General features: G+C 35.4%; 1 protein-coding gene across 2 annotated transcripts; it reads left to right on the forward strand.

Annotated features, from left to right (window-relative positions):
* The first annotated feature begins 1,009 nt into the window (after positions 1–1,009).
* On the forward strand, positions 1,010–15,875 carry LOC115716865 (protein translocase subunit SECA2, chloroplastic). Of its 2 annotated transcripts, none has more exons than XM_030645769.2 (31): positions 1,010–1,393; positions 1,483–1,617; positions 1,706–1,775; positions 1,888–1,952; positions 2,065–2,185; positions 2,267–2,358; positions 2,791–2,856; positions 2,982–3,046; positions 3,126–3,213; positions 3,342–3,407; positions 3,547–3,662; positions 3,855–3,945; positions 4,524–4,607; positions 4,704–4,796; positions 4,890–4,985; positions 5,096–5,181; positions 5,724–5,802; positions 5,911–6,024; positions 6,214–6,309; positions 6,412–6,475; positions 6,913–7,202; positions 8,048–8,103; positions 8,393–8,510; positions 8,597–8,677; positions 8,769–8,848; positions 14,537–14,591; positions 14,679–14,748; positions 14,832–15,021; positions 15,101–15,224; positions 15,325–15,399; positions 15,478–15,875. In XM_030645769.2, exons 1-31 carry the CDS (start codon positions 1,220–1,222, stop codon positions 15,640–15,642), a joined length of 3,165 nt encoding a protein of 1,054 aa, XP_030501629.2. In that variant the 5' UTR covers positions 1,010–1,219; the 3' UTR covers positions 15,643–15,875. The 2 variants fall into 2 exon arrangements, with proteins under 2 accessions (XP_030501629.2, XP_030501630.2); XM_030645770.2 differs by having other exon boundaries at positions 1,020–1,393; positions 14,844–15,021.
* Positions 15,876–16,279: the final 404 nt, after the last annotated feature.

Genomic DNA, 16,279 nt, shown 5'->3' on the forward strand with positions numbered 1-16,279 from the left:
ACCATTAAGGTAGTGTTCTACTAGCGGATCTAACGAGTTTCGCCCCTTCGCTAATGGCCTCTAAGAGTTCTAATTTCAGTATTGTATAAATCTTCAATTTGTTCTATTTCTTTTTAACTAAAATTTTGCTATTTTTTTTTTAATTTACAACTTTATTGTTTATATCTTTTTAGGGACATTCATGGAAATTTAGGTTTCTTTGAAATATACAATTAATGAGCATTACTTTTTGATCATAGTGTGTTTTCCATGGCTGAAAACCTCAATAATCTCTATCATTTGATATCAAATAAAATAAAATTATCATGATGTATACATTATGATTATTTAATGAGTAATTAGTCTGTTGAAATTGTCAAGCTGATATTTATAATTGAATTGTTTCTTTGTCAAAATTAATATTAAGTATATTTATATGTTTATAGATTTATCTATTTTCTCTTAGATCAATCATGCTCGTATAGCAAAAAAATCATACTCGCATATAAACATGTTATTTTTATTTTGTAATTTAGATTTTCTTAGTCATTATTTAGTTTACTTAAATATTTTTCGATTATGGTAACTGAAGTTTTGTTTCTTTTAGGTACTCTATTACAAAGATCTTTATTACATGTATTATTTATTTTTGACTATGAGGAGGTGGATTTCTTTATTGGGAAACATATAACGTGACAAATTATTGTTCATAAATAATTATTTTTGATTAATGGGATTCATATATATAATTGTGTATACTGAATTCTTTATTCAAATAATTATTTTTGATTTTTACGTGATTATTTATTGTTCATATATTTAGAACCCTATTTGATTAAAGTTAAGATTATAAGATTAATTAATTTGTGATTTCTTCAATCTCACCTAATAATTAATAATATTTTTTCTTTAATTTTTAATTGTATCACTTTCAAATAACATAGAAAAAAACTAGCATAAAATTTAATATACGTGCCTCGCACGTAGTTTTTTGCTAGTATGTAAAATAAACATAAATAATTTATGAAAAGAATAAAATAAAAATAATAATAAAGAAAAAAAGAAGAAAATTGAAAAACAAGCTCACTCAACGTTACAACAACATGGATGACCGCGAAGACTCCACTGAAGTTTAACTCAGTACCAGAGCAGAAGAAGAAGAAGAAGAGAAGAGCCTGACTTGACCTTAATTGGTCTACTAAACCACACACACGACCCTAACCAACAAACTGCTCACTCCATGGCTATGCCAACAATGTCTGCCCTCCAAAACTCGAACCCAAAGCTACTACTACTGCCCCCTCAACGCCCACTCTTCTACTCCAACCCCCTATTTCTTCCATCTTCCTTTCCCCGGAGACGGCTTCCTTTCCTAACTGCTTCTGCATCCACTCCCGTTGTCGCGTCTCTCAAGGTATGTCCTCGCTTGATCGCCATCGCCACCTGTTCGACGTTATGCTTGTGTGGGGTTTGTCGTCATTTCTGGTGTTGATTTTGGCACAGGAGAATTTGGGGTCTCTTACGAAGACTTGGAGTGACGTTACGAGTTTAAACTATTGGGTTGTTCGGGATTATTACCGCCTTGTGAAATCTGTTAATGCCCTTGAGCCGCAAATTCAGAGACTCACCGATGAACAGGTTCGTTGTTTTTAATGCTTCCCATTTATCTGAGCTCTCTGTCAGAGTTAACTTTTTGAAGATTTGTTTTTTTTTTTTTCGTTTATAGCTTACTGCTAAAACTGTTGAGTTCCGGCAAAGACTACGAGAGGGTCAAACTGTGGCAGATATTCAAGCCGGTTTGGAAGCTTTCTACTATCTAATACTTCTTTGTTATTTGTCAATGTTATGTTAGTTTACCAAAGCTTTTGATAATGATATGGTTGTTTGTTCAAACATTGTTCTTTCCAGAAGCATTTGCTGTTGTTCGTGAAGCTGCTAGGAGAAAGCTTGGAATGCGACATTTTGACGTCCAGGTCTTCTTCTCTTTCTCTTCCTCATGCACAAGATTATTATAAGTGAAATCATGATTACTGTAGTTTCGTGATCTTGTTAGTGCTAATGATTTAATGTGAATTCGAGCTCCAGATCATTGGCGGGGCGGTGCTTCATGACGGTTCCATTGCTGAGATGAAAACTGGAGAGGGAAAGACATTGGTTTCGACTTTAGCAGCGTATCTTAATGCTCTTACTGGTGAAGGTGTTCATGGTATGATTTGTTTCATTTAAAGTTTTGTTTTTTTGGTGAATGCAAAATTTAATTGGTCTTGCTTTTACTTATTGTTTATAGTGGTAACTGTAAATGATTATCTTGCTCAAAGAGATGCTGAGTGGATGGGCCGTGTTCATCGCTTCTTAGGTCTTTCGGTGGGCCTTATTCAGGTAATTACTGTATGTTTATTTTTTCAAGTTGTTCTGTCCAGAAGTTAGCTTTGAGTTTTAAATGAGCCCAACATAATTTTTATGCAACTAAAGAAGAAATGGAGAAGAGTGTGGAAGAAATATTAGGATAAAGTTTAAACGAGTGCTGCTATTTGGGTTCCCGGAACTAAGGAATTCAAAGATGTTTCCTTCTCAGATTGGTTGAGCTTGAGAGATTGAGATGTTTGGTTGTACTTTATTGTATTGTATAATTGTGTGGTTTTTTTAAACTTTTAACCACCCACCTGCATTGTAATTTTTTTATTTCAAGTACTCATTTATTTTTGTTTTTTCTATTTTTAAAAGCATATGCAAGGCAAGAAGGTTTGAAATGCTGTTTAGATACCAGTACCACACATGCTTAAACTTGTTTATGTCTTTTTTGCAATATAGAGGGGAATGCCACCTGAACAGAGGAGATCAAACTATAATTGCGACATAACATACACCAACAATTCAGTATGTCATTTAGTTCTAATTTCATCTTCTGATTTAGTGTTTGTTGCAGGTATTGTTTCAAATATTCTGCTGGTTTATTTCCTCATTTCTTCTTCTAATAAATCTGTCATTCTGAATTATTTCAGGAACTTGGTTTTGATTATCTACGAGACAACCTTGCTGCAAGCATTGAAAAAGTTGTAATGAGATGGTATGTTTAATTTCATCATCTTCTAAAGTTTCATATTATTGCTTCTTTGTGGAATTAGCAACATATTGTGAATAAACAGGCCAAAGCCATTTCATTTTGCAATAGTGGATGAAGTTGATTCAGTCCTTATTGATGATGGAAGGAATCCTCTATTAATAAGTGGTGAGGTAATTTACGAGGCTGTAAATATTACTAGTTACTTCTGTGAAATAAATGATTTGTTAAACAATTGTAAATCTAGGTAGGACGTTAGGAGTACAATTGACGGTAGGGTATTCTCTTGTTTCTTTCGTAGGCTAGTAAAGATGCTGCGCGCTATCCAGTTGCTGCTAAAGTGGCCCAGTTGCTTATAAAAGGCCTTGTAAGTCCAATCTATTTTGCTTTTTTACTCAGTAAGACTTTTTTTTATTGTATTTTTATTTGTGTATTTTTAATATACTTTTATGTAAATTAGTTAAAATGGTGAAGTGTCTTTTTCCCTTGTACAATAATTGAAACAGCATTACAATGTGGAACTCAAAGATAATTCAGTGGAGTTGACCGAGGAAGGAATAGAGCTTGCTGAAATGGCTCTCGACACACATGACCTTTGGGATGAAAATGATCCTTGGGCCAGGTGAAGAAGCATCACATACTTTTTGATTTTTGTTGTTTTCATTTCTCTATGTTCTGGATTTGTTGATTTGTTTATGTGTCTAATGAAGCCATATATTGGTTTGAATGCTTGTGTACTCTTGTCATAGCCAATGAGCATTTTCCGCTGCTTTCATTTCAGTTTTTGTCTGGTAGTGATGTTTGAAATTTGTAGATTTGTAATGAATGCACTGAAGGCTAAAGAATTCTACCGGCAGGATGTTCAATACATTGTCAAAAATGGGCAAGCTCTCATAATCAATGAGGTAGGACCAATTTTTCCATATCTTAATGGTATATTAACAGCTTCCTTTATTTACTACTATTTTAACCATTGTGGAAGTGTAATTCTTGTTTATCTTTCATGTTCTTGGGAAATGTTTTGTCAAAAACATGTTTTTGGCTTTTACTGACTTGATAAAATAGTTTGGATCTAGTCTCTAGACCAGAACATTTATATTCTTTAGTAGATTTATCATTAGTAAAAGGAAATGAAAAGTTCTAGAAGTATAGAACTATGAGTTTCGTTGAATAATTTTAATTAACTGTGCTGCATTTTCCCAAAATAAAAGCAATAATGAAAGTTGAGTACAATCTGAATAAGCTTATCTGCAAAACACAGAAGGCCGAGTTTTTACTCTCTGAGCTTTGCCAAAGGTACTAACATTTTGCTTGACTGTAAATTTGCTTTTTATGTTGGCTTATTAGACTTTGATGACACTTGAGAATCAAGATATGTAGAAGTAACAGTTTGTGACTGTTGATCATCTTCTTTTTTTTTAATTATGAGTTTCTTAAAAGTTACTTATTGTAATGAAAATTTAAATTTGCGTAAAATTTGCAGTTGACAGGCAGAGTTGAAGAGAAAAGAAGATGGTCTGATGGGATTCATCAGGCAGTAGAGGCTAAAGAAGGTCTCAAAATTCAGGTCTCACAAAATTTTACACAAAAATTTCCATTCTTGTAATTTTTTTGTTGGAATAGATTTATCTGATTCAATGCTCTAATATATGGCATATCTTAGGCTGATTCAGTTGTTGTGGCACAAATAACATATCAATCACTATTTAAGCTCTATCCAAAGCTTTCCGGGATGACCGGGACTGCAAAAACTGAAGTAAGGATGTCTACTTAGACACTAATGTTTCATTCAACTCTTCTGTCGTTATGTAGAATGCACTCCCTTTCTGATGTCCCATGCTGTTTTTAGGAGAAAGAATTCCTGAAGATGTTTCACATTCCTGTTATTGAAGTACCCACAAATCTGGCAAACATTCGAAAAGATTTACCTATCCAAGCTTTTGCCGTGAGCTATCTTTAAATGCATTATGTTTTTTATTTGATACTTAATCTTCAAGCATGTCTTTACAGACTACAGTCAGCTTGATTTACACGTTAAGTTTTGCAATGATACAGACTGCTCGGGGGAAATGGGACTATGTTCGTCAAGAAGTTGAATACATGTTTAGACAGGGTCGTCCTGTTCTAGTTGGTACTACAAGGTAAATGTCATTACTCTGTCTGTGGATTGTGGACCAAGATATGGTGAGATTAGTCCTAGCATATGCTGTTTTATTATAGCATTCTGGTACATATATTCGAGTATGTCATGTATGTGCTACACATGATATTTTAAATGCATAATTTCATACTCCATCTTGTTTCAATGTGTAGACGCACAATATGTCACTATATGGTCGTATAAAAATGCATATTTACTCAATGAAAATACTTTTATCTTTAAATGATAATAAAAGGAATATTGACATGTATATGTTTAAGCCACGCAAAATGGAATTTCGTGGATAACATGGAATATTTCCTGGTGAATAACAGTTCCATACTTCCCAAAGGTTACAGGCTTAAGCCCGCTATGAATGTTCAATGGATTTATGGGAAATGAAAGAAATGCATTATGCATGTTACCAATCAAATTTTTAGACAGTAATCGTGCAACTTTTATAATATATACACATGTTAAGTTAGTCAATGCCATTGTTAATTTTTACTCTAATTAACATTATAATTATTCTTCATGATGTAGTGTTGAGAATTCTGAATACTTGTCTGATCTACTGAAGGAACACAATATTCCCCACAATGTCCTAAATGCTAGGTCAAAGGTATATAGATCTAAGAGATTTAATAGACTTTATGTTGGATTATTTGAAATGATGTATAGATTTTCTTTGCACAAGTGTAATTCTAATCTCTCTTTTGGAAAAAAAAAGTATGCTGCAATGGAGGCTGAAATTGTTGCCCAAGCAGGACGAAAATATGCCATCACTATTTCTACAAATATGGCTGGTAGAGGCACTGACATAATCCTGGGAGGAAATCCAAAGGTATGATGCTTGCTCATTTAATGAATGTACTGCAAAAAGAAGTGTTATCTTTGAATTATGTCTGGTAGTTGGTGACAGTTAGTAATGTCAATATTCATACATATATTTCTCTTCTTAAAGTTTAATGTCTTTATTCTAAAGCTATGAGGATGGGACTTACTCCATTTTTTTTGGCTGTAACAAAAATAGATGCTTGCAAGAGAGATTATTGAGGATAGCTTGCTTTCATTTATTGCAAAGGAAGCCTCTGATAATGAAGTTGATCGAGATGCAGTTAACCAAAAGGTGATACTTTGGGTTTCTAACTTAATAAGCAGTTTGTTATAAAAAAAATAATTCCACACTCCTAACAAGTAGCTTTTGTTTCTAATTAACCTTCTAATGTAGGTCTTGCTGAAGATAAAGGTTGGACCATCATCACTAGCTTTGTTGGCTAAGACAGCACTCATGGGTTTGTTATCCTCCTCCTCTTCATCTTGTCTACGAATATATATGTGTGTGGTGGATAAGTTGTAATGATTTACAATATAGTTACGGAGGATCTCCCATAAATTTTGAAGAATTTAGGATGTCAAAATCAGGATTGAAACATCTGTTGCATACGCAAATAAATATTGAAATAAACACGCGTAGAGCTATTTGAATTCTGATTTGGTATTCTATATCAATTGGAATATCCTAAAAAAGTGTGGGAGGTCCCTGTAACTACACTATACATCATCATTTAAAAGCATATATAATTAAAAACAATCACTAACCAACAATTTTCTATATATAGTAAAGCTCATTACTAGTATTTTATTTGTACATTGTTTGTTGTGTAATATAGGCATTGCCAGTCTTGTATATGATTGTGACAATTTGTAACATAACATATGAATTTTTCAGCTAAATATGTATGCAAAAGTGAAGGTAAGAGCTGGACGTATGAGGAGGCAAAATCTATGATATCAGAATCTGTGGAAATGAGTCAGTCACATAGTTTGGAAGATCTGGAGAAGTTAGTCAATGAACAGTCTGAGACTTATCCTCTTGGCCCTACTATAGCACTTGCTTACTCGTCAGTTTTGATAGACTGTGAGGTCCACTGTTTGCATGAAGGGTCTGAAGTGAAAAGGCTTGGGGGCCTTCATGTAATTGGCACTTCTTTGCATGAGTCCCGAAGAATAGATAACCAGGTTTGGCAATTTGCATTTAGTTTAAAATAAATGAATATTGCTAGAATAAGTCATCATTTTTACCATGCTTGTTAAGATTACTTGGGCATAAAAGATGTTTTTCCAGGAATAAAGAATTTAGATGGAGTTGGATCTATTAATTCTTTTGTTATCTGTACTTGTGTATTTTTCTTTCTCTTCACCTTTTTAAGCATCTACCTAATATGAAATTCATCATATCATTTCTTTAGAACTCTTTATTTTCGTTTTGTTTTTATTTGCTTATACTACACAATTTATACTTGTAATGTCTAAAATGTTGGCTGTAATAGGAAAGTCTTACTTGGTGTTGGCACAAAATGAATCTACCACTATGGGTTACCCATCTCTGTAGCTACAAAATTCTATTCTAAAGATAATACTGTAAATTTTAATTTTTTAATTTTTAAAATTTTTCTACCTATGCCTCTTCTCCTTTCCACTCTTGCTCAATAGAAAATAGAGTATTTTGGTTGATCCCTGGCACTATTACTCTATTTCTAGCTGTGGTTCTTTCACATAGCCAGTTTTTATCTTATAAGTATAGTCTGATTATCCATATGAATATATAAAACAAAAGTTTATGCCATGAAAGTAAAACCACAGCAGCGTCAACAATAAGAGACTGCTCTCGCGGAAAAAAAAAAAAACAAGGAAAGAAACAATAAGGGACTGCAGTTTATGCACGTATCTTATTATCATTTTAAACAGTAAATACATTTGTCATCTAACATTGCTATTCATTCTCACCACATGACTGTACTTCCACGAAATATTTTGGAGTTGGATTTTGTGGATTATTTTTTACGAAGTCTTCTGTTTTATAGCTCCGTGGCAGAGCAGGGCGACAAGGTGATCCTGGTTCAACAAGATTTATGGTGAGGTAATGTCAAATATATTTTACTCCAGCACCAGACCAAACATCTGATGTTTAGGGATATTTAGTGGAGGAGTTTCCTCCATATATCTTTTACTGCTCAGATTCTATAGCTGGCAGATATTTACAGTATATATTAGCAACACTCATCTCTCTCTCCCTCTCTCTATTTATATTTGTGTATATATATAAATAGTCACTCATAATACGTCTAAGACAATTTTAGTACTTTTATTCATGTAATTATTATTTGTATTGTAGTTTACCAAAATTTCTGCTCCATCTTTGTTAACAGCTTGCAGGATGAGATGTTTCAGAAGTTTAATTTTGACACTGAGTGGGCTGTTAGGCTTATTTCAAGAATTACAAACGATGAGGATATTCCTATCGAAGGTGATGCAATAGTAAATCAGGTAAATGTCAGTTGGATGTCCTTTTTTGTTTTTCTTACTTTAATGAAGTGGCTTTCATTTTTTCTTACATTTGTTGATTTTGGTAGCTATTGGCACTACAAATTAATGCGGAGAAATACTTCTTTAACATAAGAAAGAGCTTGGTTGAGTTTGATGAAGTATTAGAGGTATGTTGTTGAGAGTAAACTGGGATTCTTACAAAACATAAAAGTATCTGCATTTAGTTGATTGTTTTCATTCCTTTTTTTTTCCAATCAGGTACAGAGAAAGCATGTTTATGAGCTTAGGCAGTCAATTTTAACTGGTGATAATGCCAGTTGTTCCCAACACATATTCCAGTAAGTGCCTCTTTACATTTTCACAACTTCATTTCACTCCTAGCCAATTTTAGACACCAATGTTACAGCTTCATAAATCAGGAAAAAAAAATGCTGCATTGTTTTTTACCAGACAAAAAAAAACTGCATTTTTACTTGTTTGAAATTGCATGAACTCTAAACAATATGTGTGTAGAAAATAGTGAATCGAATTATTTGTATATTTCATAGAATAGTACATATTTATATACAAAGCTAGGAGACTAGGAAATAGGAAACTACCAACAAAATAGGAAACTACTAAATACAAGTTACCCTAATTCTTTTACACCTAATATACAGCTAATACTCTAACACTCCCCCTCAAGCTGGAGCATAGATGTTAATCATGCCCAGCTTGTTACAAAGATAGTCTATCCGCACCCCATTCAAAGCTTTTGTAAAAATATCTCCTAGTTGTTCTCCGGTTTTCACATATCCTGTGGAGATCAGACCTTGTTGAATTTTCTCACGAACAAAATGACAATCGATCTCAATGTGCTTAGTTCGCTCGTGGAATACGGGATTCGAGGCAATATGAAGAGCAGCTTGATTATCACACCATAATTTCTTGGAATAGAAGTCTTAAACCCGATTCGCCAAAAGTCGATAAATCCATATTACCTCACACACGGACCGGGCCATAGCTCTATATTCGATTCAAGATCGGATCTAGATACAACATTTTGTTTCTTACTCTTCCAAGAGACCGCATTGCCCCCAACAAATACACAATATCCCGAAGGATCGTCTATCTACCTTGAGCCCGCCCAATCCGCATCGAAAACACTCAATCCGGGTATGTCCATGATCCTTGTAAACTATACCTCGTCCCGGTGCTCCTTTTAAGTAACATAAAATTTGTTCTAATGCCGCCCAATGATGAATTGTTCGGGGAAGACATGAACCGACCGATAACACTAACCGGAAATGCAATATCTCGGACGAGTCACGCTTAAATAATTCAACTTTCCAACTAACCTGCGATATTTCTCAGGATCTTCAAATGGTTTCCCATCACGTGTAAGATGCACTGCTGGATTCATTGGAGCATTGCAAGGTTTCGATCCCAATTTCCCGTCTCGCCAGTAGCAAATCAAGTACATACTTTCTTTCGAGACAAAAAATACCTTGTTTACTCCGAGTAACTTCAATCCCCAAGAAATACTTCGAGTTCCCCTAAATCTTTCGTGTTAAACTCGGGTGTGAATGAAAGACTTAAGGGATGAGATGCCTTCGATATCATTTCCGGTAATAACGATGTCATCAACATACACCACTAACAAAATGATACCAACAAAGGATCTTTTTATAAAACACGTAATGATCCGACTTACTTTTCAACAAACCAAACTTCTCAACAACTCGACTAAATTTACCAAACCAAGCACGAGGGCTTTGTTTCAATCCATATAAAGATTTGCGAAGATGACAAACTCGCCCTAACTCCCCGAGCAACAAACCCGTGAGGTTGCTCCATATATACTTCTTCCTCAAGATCTCCATGAAGAAAAGCATTTTTAATATCAAGAGCCGATGCAAAGGCCAATGATGAGTACCGCTATGGAAATGAACATAATCGTATGTGAGTTTAGCAACAGGAGAAAAAGTATCACAATAGTCCACTCCATAGGTTCGAGCATAACCCTTGGCAACAAGACGGCCTTTAAGCGAGCAACCGTGCCGTCCGAATTGAATTTAACCGTGAACACCCATTTACACCCGATGGCCTCGTTTTCCTAAGGTAAATCAACCAAGACCCAAGTACCATTCGCAACCAAAGCATTCATCTCTTCTATCATTGCGGAAGCCAACCGGGATGAGACATCGCTTCTCGAACGAGTTTTAGGAATAGTGATAGAATCAAGAGAAGCAATAAAAGAACAAGAAGAAGAGGAGAGATGATTATAAGACACAAAAGAAGTAATAGGAAAAGTACATTGGCGTTTACCTTTACGTAGTGCAATGGGAAGATCATCCGAGATGTCCGGATGCGATGACGAAGATGCAGGCAGACATGAAACAAGAGGTGGAGGAGGGGGCGCCCGGTGTACACTATGAGGCCGAGGGAGTGGTGGAGGTGGTGGAGGTGGTGGAGGTGTAGACATATCGTGGGGGTGACGACCGAGGCGGTGAAGGAACAAGAGACCCGCCGTAACATGGAGGTGCGCATAGGATGTGACGGAATAAACCAACAAATCATCATCCTCCCCCGACTAGTAGAAGTAGTGGAAGATGAAAAATAAGGTGTATTTTCTACAAAAGTAACATCAATAGACACAAGATATTTGTCGAGATCGGGACGCAACACCTATACCCTTTTCGAAGACGAGAATAACCAAGAAAGACACACTTTAGTGCCTTAGGGTCTAATTTGGTGACGGATGGACGGACATCGCGAGCAAAACAAACACTACCAAATACTCGCGGAGCAACCGGAAATAATGACTTATTAGGAAAAAGAATTTTAAATGGAATTTCACCATTAAGAACGAGAAGAGGGCATGCGATTAATAAGAAAGCATGCCGTGGAAACTGCATCGCCCAAAAAGGTTTAGGGACTTTCATTTGAAACAAGAGAGCACGTGCGTTTCAAGAAGATGTCTCGTTTTTACGTCTCGCAACACCATTCCGAGGTGCCGTATCAACACAAGAAGTTTCATGAAGCATGCCATTAGAGGTCATATAAGATTGAAATTGAGCGTACATGTACTCTTTGGCATTATCACTTCTCAAAGTACGAATAGATACATTAAATCGAGTTTGAATCTCAAAGACAAAAGCACGAATATAGAAAACAACTCGAACGATTTTTCATTAAATATAACCAAGTTAAACGAGAATGATCATCCACAAAAGTAACAAAATACCGAATCCAAAGTTGAGACAAAATAGGAGAAGGACCCCCAAACATCGAATGAACTAACTCAAAAGGAACACTAAGACGTTTATCGACACGTGGACTCAAACTAACACGATGATGTTTGGCAAACCGACATGACTCACATTCTAACGAAGATAAACTACTATATTTGGGGACACAGCCTTGAACAAAGGAAGTGGATGGATGACCTAAACGACAATGAGCTTCAAAAGCGGAAGCAACACTCGAACAAGCAATAGAGGTTGGCGGAAGTGGGTCAAGAACATACAAGCCACCGCATTCATGTCCTTTACCAATAATCTTCTTCGTCATAAGATCCCGAAACAAACAATGATCAGAAAGAATGAGATGCAACAATTTAGATTACGAGTGAGTTGACTAACGAAAGCAAATTAAAGGACAAATCAGTAAATGTAAGACCGATGATAAAGATAGCATAGGTGTAGGAACAATAGTGCCGGATCCAAGAACGTAAGTTGTTGACCCATCGGCCTAAGGTGACAAATGTATGACCGTGAGATCGAAAAGTGGAAAAGAGACGGGGAATTACCGTCATATGATCTCGTGGCACCCGAATCAATGACCCATTTTGAGGATTTGGAAAGAAGGCAGGCATTGAGTTACCCGAATCGGCAATCACAAAGGATGTGACGGAAGAAGATAGACTTAAGTGTGTCCCGATACCTCGAGAACTTGGCAAATTCATCGGCGAAATAAGGACCAGGATTTGTCGGATGCATCACTAGCTTGCAATATTGGCGTAGTGTTGTTGTCGATTCTTAAATTGTAACTTCCTACACTCAAACTTGGTGTGGCCTCGGTTTCTTACAATAATTGCACATGATGCTCCCGAGAATTTGGTGTGCGGTTATCGTGTCCCGTGAATTACCTCCTTTAAATCCACTCGGAGTAGAGTTTCTTTCCTGCGTAATTATTACGACTCACCAAGTGCGCTATTCGGAGGAGTTGGAAGAGGTAGTCTCGTGCGAAGAACACGAGTAAACACATCTTGTAAAGAGGAGACATCGTAACCGTAGAGAACTTGTGACTTTGCAAAGAGTCAAATTCGTATGAGGTAGTCCCGCAAGAAAACTCATAATAGCCATCTCGTTCTCGTTGGCGCCGTTGAACTTTTACATCGGGACTAAACGGTAATAGCACATTAAGTTCTTCATATGTTTTCTTGAAAGCCATAAAATAATTCATAAGAGACTTATCTTGTTTCTCCGCGCGATAAAAAGCTTCGCAAACATCATATATGCGAGATATGTTGTCTTTTCCAGAATACAAAAACTCCAAGTAACCCATTAGTTCTTTAACCAATTCACAATGATTAATCAAACTAATTACCTCATTATCGATAGAATTTCGAATTTGAAGGAACAAGCGAGCATCCTCACGGAGCCATATTTTCCTTGAATCGTTTGTTTCTTCAGGAGGATCGTCAGTCAAGTGATCATCTTTGTCAATACTCCTCAAATACAGTCGAATCGTCTTACTCCATTCCAAATAATTCGAACCAATCAACTTATGATCCGTGATTTTAGACATTACGGGAACAACATCAGAAACAACAACTGATTTTGAATCTGATCTTATCTCTGCCATAATCTCAAAAGCAAACACAAAGACAGAGAAAAAGAACAAAAGAACACCAAAGAATGAACACCCAAACACGAAGAAGACAAACAAATACCGAATTACAACCTAGAACAGATGCGAGTGGGCTTAGAAGAACCCAGAATCGGCAGAACAGAACGCCGTCGAAGGCGCCGTCACACGCGCCTCCACGCACGGCGCGTGAGCCCCACGCGCGAAGCTTGCGGCGCGTGAGCCCCACGCGCGAGGAAATCGGCGGGACGGACTTCGGGGGTTCGTAGATCGGGCGGGCCGGGGCAGTCCTCCTATGTGGGCGGTGAGAAACAATGTTCACTCCAAATAGGATTTTCGAAAAAAACAACCCTAAACTCAATTTTTTTTTTTTTTTTTTTTTTTTTTTTTTTCAGAACCCTAATTTCGAATTTCGAATTTTGAATCACAATGCTCTGATACCATGTAGAAAATAGTGAATCGAATTATTTGTATATTTCATAGAATAGTACATATTTATATACAAAGCTAGGAGACTAGGAAATAGGAAACTACCAACAAAATAGGAAACTACTAAATACAAGTTACCCTAATTCTTTTACACCTAATATACAGCTAATACTCTAACAATGTGCAAGAGGATACGTTTACTTTGTCGCATCACCTATCCTTGCTAGTTTGTCTTTTCCAAATAATAATAATAGTAGTAGTTTACCTTGGTACCTCAAATTCTTAGAGTTAGAGCAGCTTTTGTTGGTTCACATTTATAACTGAAAGGAAATTTTGATTTTGATTTAAAATTATTATTATTATTTTGCTGTCCTTTTACATGAAATTATTGTCATGCAAACGATTCACATGGGGATATCACAAGGTTAATTGTTTTTTCATGTGTAATGCTTGTGAAGTTGTGAGTGTACGTCAATGAGAAGAGAAAGAAACCGAGAGAAAGAGATAAGGAAAGAACATTAGGAAGAGGAATTGATCAAGAACAGGGTATATTGCATTGGCTAGAGAAATGGTATAGGAACATTAGTAAGATGATTGTTGCCTTATTTGCTTCGTGCTTTATTATTTTTAGTTTGTGTGGATTGTGTTGATTGGTATAATACTATATAGATTTTGTATCCGTCAAATATTCAATTGTTACTTCTTATGCTGTTTTGTATACGCACTCAAGAAGGTTTTTTTTATAGGTATATGCAAGCAGTGGTAGACGAAATTGTCTTTGCAAATGTTGATCCGCTAAAGGTAGTATGGTTACCATATGGTATTTTCTTACCAATATTTTCTCTATGATGAGAAGTTAATTTGATCATTGTCTACTGATTTTGATAGCACCCAAGAAGCTGGAGTTTGGACAAGCTCTTAAAAGAGTTCACTATAGTTGGGGGGAAGCGCTTGGATGGTGAGCACATTGGGAATAATTTTCGTTCTTGTCCCAAGGATTTCAGTTACATTACACAAGAATTCTGAATGATACCTTTGCAGATTCTTTCACAGGAATCACCACGGAAACATTATTGAAATCCCTCGAACAATTGAAGGAACTGAGTTCAATAGGCTGTAATGAAACTCATCTTCCAGAGTTACCAGCACCTCCGAATGTCTTTAGAGGAATACACAAGAAGACTTCCTCATTGAAACGATGGCTATCCATATGCTCTGATGATTTAACCACGTGAGTAAAGTTTTGTGCTCGTCAATATTATTAAATTTCAATAAAGTCAATTACTTGACTCATTTTCTGTCAAATATAGGAACGGTAGGTACCGCGCTACCAGCAATATCCTCCGCAAGTATCTCGGTGATTTTCTCATTGCCTCATATTTGGATGTTGTACAAGAATCTGGTTATGATGATGCTTATGTAGCAGAAGTTGAGGTAAAATAAAATGAACAATTTAAACCCTTTCTTCAAGAACTCCTATTATATTTGGCTCAGTTGCCCATACATGGTTGTGGATTATTGCTTTTGATTACAGAAAGCAGTTCTTGTGAAGACACTAGATTGTTTTTGGAGGGATCATCTGATAAACATGAACAGACTGAATTCAGCGGTATTCATCTGCTCATTATTTTTTGTTCTTTACTTAATAGATTCATTTAGCAATGAATTTAGTTGGTGAAAATGACAGGTGAATGTAAGGAGTTTCGGGCACAGAAATCCGCTTGAAGAGTACAAAATCGATGGGTGTCGATTCTTCATATCAATGCTTAGCACAACTCGGAGGCTGACTGTGGAATCACTCTTGCAGTATTGGTCTTCTCCCATGGAGTCCCAAGACATCTTTTTATCATAATTATGTTACCATATCCTCCCATTATTTGAAAGTTAATAATTGTTTTATTAAAATTTTGTAACATTTAAGTTGATTAAATCCCCCCAAAAAATAAGAAAAGATGTATTAAACCCACCCTAAGCTCGTCCTCCCACTTTTGGGAAATTTGTACAGGGGTTGAAAATTCCCAAGTTTAAATTGGAAAAGTAACTCATTCTCAAATCCTTGAGTATAAAATGTCATATTTATGTAAATGGGGTACTTTCTTTCTACATAACACATTATTTTTTTTTTATGTCAAGTCGCGGCATATTGTTGGAGGTAATAGAACGGAGTAGAAATGAATTAATTTTTATTTTTTATTTGGTTGAAATTTAAAATATTGAAATATTATTTTAACAAAATGTTATTTTTATAATTTTGGTGAAATGATTATTCTATTTTAAAATTAAAAGTATAATCATTTCAATTAAGGGGATTTTTTTTTTTTTAATTTTTTTATTATGTATTTTAAATTTTATTTCATTATATTCTTATTTATATTTTTATTTATTAATATTTTATGTTTTTATTCTTTCCAATCAACAAAATAATATTATTTTACGTAATGATATCTTAAAAAAGAAAAGTGAATTGCAAAACACTTCCAAATAGATAT

Source organism: Cannabis sativa, chromosome 5 (assembly GCF_029168945.1).
Source record: "Cannabis sativa cultivar Pink pepper isolate KNU-18-1 chromosome 5, ASM2916894v1, whole genome shotgun sequence".
Lineage (NCBI taxonomy): Eukaryota > Viridiplantae > Streptophyta > Magnoliopsida > Rosales > Cannabaceae > Cannabis > Cannabis sativa.